This window comes from Halyomorpha halys, unplaced genomic scaffold (genome assembly GCF_000696795.3).
Source record: "Halyomorpha halys isolate HHAL.00 unplaced genomic scaffold, Hhal_1.1 Scaffold85.1, whole genome shotgun sequence".
NCBI lineage: Eukaryota > Metazoa > Arthropoda > Insecta > Hemiptera > Pentatomidae > Halyomorpha > Halyomorpha halys.
Genome location: NW_027112611.1, coordinates 234,680 through 241,510, shown reverse-complemented (window position 1 = coordinate 241,510; position 6,831 = coordinate 234,680). Strand labels below are relative to the sequence as shown.

Genomic DNA, 6,831 nt, shown 5'->3' with positions numbered 1-6,831 from the left:
TTGTTATTTTCACATATTGTTGATTTCTGTATGTACTAGTTGATGTTGTCTATCAAACAATAAATAAATCAGGCCAAAATAATACACTTAACTACCTTGAGCTTATTATATAAGACCGCTTCTCGGTCACAGCCAGATACACTAGACTAGAACTGTCACCTCTACTAATCCTCTTCTCTACTAGCGTCAGTGTCCAGGACTCATCCCCTGACACCGTCAATCCTTATTTCCTAAAAAGAAAAATACTAGATATGCCTTGTCGAGGGCCTTCTGTGGAGTGATTATCAGGCCGGAGTGGCATTTTTAACCAATTAACCTCACTCCTCTAAAAGACAGCCTTGGCAATCATCAGATTTTAAAATTAATTAACCAAGTTGTATAGTAATATTGTCTTAAGGGGTATGGTATACTCGTTCCTATTATGCCCCTAGACATTCTCATTGTACTGCACTGCAGAAGTTTAAACATCGGCACACGGCAGCCCATCATTACAGCTACATTATGAAACATATCACAATATCGACGGCCTCTATCAAGAACAAAGACCAATCATAAACCATCAACTGCTACGTTGGAAGTACTTTTTTTTGGAACGCTTGTAGTCTAATGATGCGAGGTTTACAGGATTCAAACTTAAATAATACTTTTAAAAGAATGATATCCAAGCAATCGTAGAAGATGAAGATATAACTGATAATATTACGGGGTTCTGACATGATAGCTACAAGAATACGTAGTACATGATATACATGGTGTTCCAATACACAAAGAAGAGAAAAATTAGCAAGTTTTACGTTTAATCCAGGGCAAGGAGAGAATTCTAGCTGAATTTGTAGATTTCATGACCACTTCCGATAGGATTTATCGAAGGATACTGGTGCTCAAATTACACAACATGGGATTGAGAGGTTGACTAGAATAAATTCATTAGAGTGGGATATCAGAATGAGACCTCATCTTTTAGACTAATCCAAAACGATACACCGCAAGGCCCAGTCACCAATGTAATGATCTTATATTGCTATTTAAATGTATTTCTAACGTGAAAGTTGATGGTGCTAGCGCAGCATCAATGGCACTACCAAGCAGCGAATGTTCATTTACACTCTGTTATTGCCTGGGACAGCTATCACTATCACCGTTACTTAAAAGAAAGATGAAACACAGGTCTAATTGAAGGAAAGAGGAAAGGGTGAGTATTCGAACAAATAAACATGCAAAAATAACCTCTCTATTGAATGAACAACTGATTTGTTTCTAATTGATGAAATCGGTCTTAGTGTTCGTACTAACTTTTTTTGTATTATATTAATGCATAATTATATGCAAAAATTACCTGTAGGATTTTATCATTAAGAATTTATCGTTGATTCAAATGTGAATCGATATAAATCGAACGATATTTACCAGAAATATATCGATGTTTCGTTGCCATCCCTTGGTAGTTGTAAGGTTATAGTGTTTTTAGAAATGATTCCTTAACAGTTATGGACAATAATATGACAATAAATGATTTTAATTCCGATGGTCTAGAAACTGCTGGTGATTTCATAAGGGAGCCTAGTTCGTCTTGGGTAAATGATGAGGAAAATGACAGTGATATTTTGTTTTTTCACCGAGTGGAATCAGATGAAATTATATACCAAACGAAGAAAAAAAGGTGTAAAATGGTAGGGAAATATGTGATGGGTGATTTATTAGGTGAAGGTAGTTATGGGAAGGTCAAGGAAATGTTGGATTCAGAGACTTTATGTAGAAGAGCTGTGAAAATTTTAAAGAAGAGGAAGCTTAGAAGGATTCCTAATGGTGAACAAAATGTGCAAAGGTAAACAATTTGATTATTTATTTATATGTGTGCGGTCTTCAGACTGCGCTACAGTCTTACAGTTTTTTGGATAGAAGGTATGGTATTCAATCAGGAATGTTTTGTGTTCATACTAATATAAATATTTAACGTTTTATAGTCCTCTTTTTATTTAACATTTTTGTTGATTTTCTCAACTGTCCGTGGTCAAGAAGAGCATGCACTGTATTTTTATTTATTACTATCTTTGACATACTGAAAAACATAATCTGGCTTTTTTCTAATACTTGTTCAGTTTGTCTAAGTGCAGTCCGTTCAAATGTTTTTTCAGTTATACCTCTACTTGTATCTCATCTTGATTAATATAAGACTTCGTTGGCTGGATCACACGGAAAAAGTTTATTTTTCACATAAATTGTGTGCTTAATGATTGCCACGATAAATTTATTTTTCATATTTATTTAAACTTTGTTGCCTTATAAGTGGATTTAGACATTTTTATGTAATCTTGTATGGTGGGACCATGTATACAGTTGCTGCAGTCGAATTTATGAATTATATGTTGTATGGAATACGCATATGTTTTAAAGCAAAGATTTTGATTATTTGTTGCATAAGTTGTTGAGTATTAATCGCTTGTTAACACACATTGTGTAAAAATGTCAAGGAACATTTGTTTTTATTAATACATGGGTTAATTTATACATAATCATTATTAGTGTACATTATCTGGATATGAAATGCAATTATTGTGTTATGATACAAAGTTTTTCCAACTTTTATTAGAAATACGCATAGAATTAGTCCTAATGATTGAATTAAATCCATTTTTTAGTTTATTGTAATTATTCTCCTCTATTTTGTCTCTAAATATACAGGTTATTAGATATATTAAATTATATCTCCTACAGTAGAGCTTTGATTAACTGAATGTTCTATTATCAGAACTGGCTTCGTGTAAATGACACCAGGAGGGGTCGATTACCATTCCTAGAAAATAAGTTTGAATAAAATTTTCTCTAAAATTAGATTTCCTTGAACTCTAGAATTGTTGTTTCTTAATAAGATAGCAGTATCAGGCATGTTAGTTTTTCGATGAAATCAGTTATCACAATAAAATATATATCTATTTTTTAAATATACCAATGTGGTGATTATTTGGTATTTTTCTTTTTTGTAAGTGATTTTTTACTATCTGAACTTTTGACAAACCACACCCGATGACATTAGTTCGGATAATCAATGCTCTGCTGTATATTCTAATTTTATTTATTTCTTGACTAGCATTCTTTCATATTTTAAAAATATAAGGAGGATATTTTGGGTGGTGGTAAACAAGATTTCTTAAATATTGAAGAAACTATTTTAATATTCAATATTTAACCCATTTTGTTTACAACTTACTGTTGAATTAAGCACTGAAGGAGATCTGCAACGTAGGTCAAAATGTTGTTTTCAAATAAATAGTTTCTTTGATATTCCAGTAACTTTTTTTACAGCCACCCAAAACCATCTTCCTTCAACTATCCACGATCAACTAATAACGTTGAAGACTTAGTGGTTTAATAGACCTTTTTTTCAGTATTACATCTCAAATTAAGTGGTCTAATTGAAATTTCTTCACCTTAAAATGCTACATTTAATTTTGTTCCTATTTTTCATTAGTGATTCGGTTTCTCTAATTGTTTTTCTTATTCAATTTTTAGGGAAATTCAACTTCTGAAGTTATTGAAACATAAGAATGTGATAGAAATGGTTGATGTGCTTTATAATCATGAAAAAGAAAAAATGTACCTGGTAATGGAATACTGTGTTGGAGTACTTCAAGATATGCTAGAAAGTACTCCATTGAAAAAGTTTCCGACATGGCAAGCTCATGGGTTAGTAGGTGTTGTTATCCTTTTATGATACTATAATTTCACTTCAACCATTTAATAAAATATGTTCCAGGTATTTTTGTCAGCTTATGGATGGACTTGAATACCTCCATTCTCATGGGATCGTTCACAAAGATATAAAGCCAGGGAATCTCTTGTTGACTCTCGATGGTACTTTGAAAATCTCCGATTTAGGAGTTGCTGAAGTGAGTTTACGAACTATTTAAAATTCTATTAAAAACTATTTAATCAGTATATATCGTATCTTGGTTTTGGTATTCTTATTGGAAAAATTCATATTTTTGGTTTAAAAAAATTTTTTTTCATGAAGTTTTTACTTGTATAGTCAACGTTCTATGTAACAGATATCAATAGGGAAGATAAATTTGTCTGTTGAGAAGTAATCGATATAAAAGGAACACAAAAATGAAATAAGAGAATTATTTTCATATTGTCACTTAAGCCACGATATACCTTGTAAGGCCTCAAAAATCAATAATACAATTTTTATAGTATGTATTTAAAATAAATCGAAGCATTATTCTAAAGGAATCTCTTCTCAAACATTATTTTCTTATATACATAAAATTATTTTTTATAATTTTTTCTTTCTTTTTTATTAAGTTTATTTATTGGTATTTACCACTGTATTTACATTAAAATGCATCTATTAAATTTGGTGCTAGATTGTAATGGTATGATTCAGGCTTGTTAAGGAATTGGTAGCACTGTAGTAACATTCTACATTAGAAGGTCTCGAAGCCATCTTCTTTTCAGGCGCCTCAGAGGATTGTCAGGAATGGAAGAGGAGCAAGTTTATAAATTGGTAGGTTTGGTGGTTAGGTAGCATTTTTTATTTATTTTTCTTAAATTGGCAATTCTTTCGGAATGTCACGAGAGAATTTTTTTTAATTTTATGAGATACTACAGCTTATGTGACAATATGAATTTTATTTTTAACACAAACTTTTCACGTTCGATAAAATTAAGGTCTGCATCTGGACTGGATGGATTCCGTAATTGAAAGGGTTCAGATGCATTAACTATGTACCTTGTTGGCCAGGACATCAATAAAATTATTTGTTAATAACTGTGTTACAGTTTTTACCAAATTTTAAGATTGGAGCGACAATGATAATCCCCTTCTCCCTCCGATAGACCTTTGAGTGTTTTTATATTTTTGAGACCTCTGATATGAGGTGATCACTCAGACTTAAGATATTTACGCACGTGTAAACATGTTTGATTGTAGCTACCTGTAGAGGAAATACCATTAAAACTTCCCTAAAATTTGTCTCTGCTAAAACGAACACTGTACAGAGTTAAGTTCTACTTAGAAGTCCAATAATTCAATAGAATCCGTTATCTCCTTCCACTTAAAACCCGTCAACTCTTGGTTTCCCCTCTTGTTTTCCCCCACTTCGACTATTCGGGATCACCAGAAATTTGCACATAACTCAGTATTACTCCAAACTAAAGTGTCTCTATCCATTCTTCTAATGCCAGTACTTTCTGTCTTCTTTTCTATTCCAAGTAATTAGTACTCAACGCCCCCCTCCTATATCCTAGAAAATCTGCAATTCAAATTCTCTGTCCAATCCCGTACTACCATATCCCATTTATCTGACATCTACCCTCCTCCTCACCGAACTACTGCGTTTGATAAATCATTTTTTACTTGAGCTTCATATCTCTAGAACTCCATTCCCTCTAACATACATCATGTACCAACCCTTCCCTCGTTTAAATCCCTTCTATTGCACTACCTTTAGCTACACCAATCTAATCCATTATTATAATAGTACAGATATTTTGTAATTATCTTTTTGTTTTGTTTTTTATTTAGTCAGTTAGTTTTTTAATTAATCTATTTTTTCTTCTCTGTGTATAAATTATAATTAAGTGTGGCCACACTGTTTTATAAATGTTATTGTAAAATTTAAATTACCTTTGTAATTGCTCTAAAGGGGCCTAGTCCCAGAGTAATGAACTATTTTTCATTTAATTTTAATAATGTATGATGTCAACCTTCTCTTAACAAGAAATTCTCTTAACAATAGTGTTTTTTTTCTCTATTGTTAACAATGAATGGTATTGCTTTATTTTCTTTGAAGGTAGGTTGTTAATTAGACTATTTGTTGTTGCAGGCCTTGGACATGTTTGCACCTGATGACACCTGTTTTACCAGCCAGGGCTCTCCTGCCTTCCAGCCTCCTGAAATAGCCAACGGAATGGAGAAGTTCTCAGGTTTCAAGATCGACATCTGGAGCTCTGGTGTCACCCTGTAGGTTCGGTATACCTGTTTAGAGATTTTATTGTTATTTTGACTTAATTTGAGTTGGGCAAAACTAAAGAATGTCTTTATTCTAACATTAGTACTTAAAATGAGTAATTTGGTGTCTAGAAGGAATTCAGCTCTGTTCATTAACGTTTAAATTGTCAATTTGACTAACCACATAAGCCATAGAGATCAAACTTCTAGCGAGCAACAATTCTGTCTCTAAAAACAACAAAAAGCAGTTCTATCTATGTGAGCAAATTGTCCAACAGAGATTTCATACAGTATAATTAATTAATATAAGGCTGTACGGAGTAAACTAATACCACCTACACAGGTGGGAAGGGGAAAGAAGCAATAAAATTGGTCCACTTAAGAAAAAAGATAATTGTGGCATAGAAATACAGACAAGCCAATTGTAAAAACATTTTACGATGGTTAGTAAAAATGGGAAGTTTTTAAAAAAGTTTTGTATTCATGCAGGAAATGATAAGATACCTTCAAAATTAAAAGTTATACTCGCATTTTATGATTTATACATCAAGGAACAAAGTTGGTTCTATGTATGTCTATTGTCAAATTTGCTTTCGAACAAGATCAATTGAATTATTAATCTAATTTGATGGAATTTTCAGAGATTATGCGAGTTAGTACCTAGTTGGTCCCATATCGATTTTATCAAATTACATTGTCAACTTTGCCTATGCATGCATAAATGTTTTTATCTTCGCGCACCATATATTTAAAACAGCTCTTCCAATTTAGGCCAAATTTAAATAAAATGTGCCCAAATCTCTGATGACTTTAAATTCAGTGCTATATTCTATTATTTTCAGGAATTTCATGACAATAATAAAAGCTTTTGTGTATAT

General features: G+C 32.1%; 1 protein-coding gene across 1 annotated transcript in view; it reads left to right on the top strand.

Moving 5' to 3' along the window:
* The first annotated feature begins 1,429 nt into the window (after positions 1–1,429).
* The window catches only part of Lkb1 (Lkb1 kinase), a 15,397-nt gene continuing 9,995 nt past the window's right edge, over positions 1,430–6,831 (top strand). The window contains exons 1-4 of the mRNA XM_014414747.3: positions 1,430–1,825; positions 3,511–3,684; positions 3,755–3,887; positions 5,829–5,965. Coding sequence (XP_014270233.1) covers positions 1,488–1,825; positions 3,511–3,684; positions 3,755–3,887; positions 5,829–5,965 — 782 coding nt within the window. The 5' untranslated portion in view covers positions 1,430–1,487. The remainder of the gene's footprint in view (positions 1,826–3,510; positions 3,685–3,754; positions 3,888–5,828; positions 5,966–6,831) is intronic.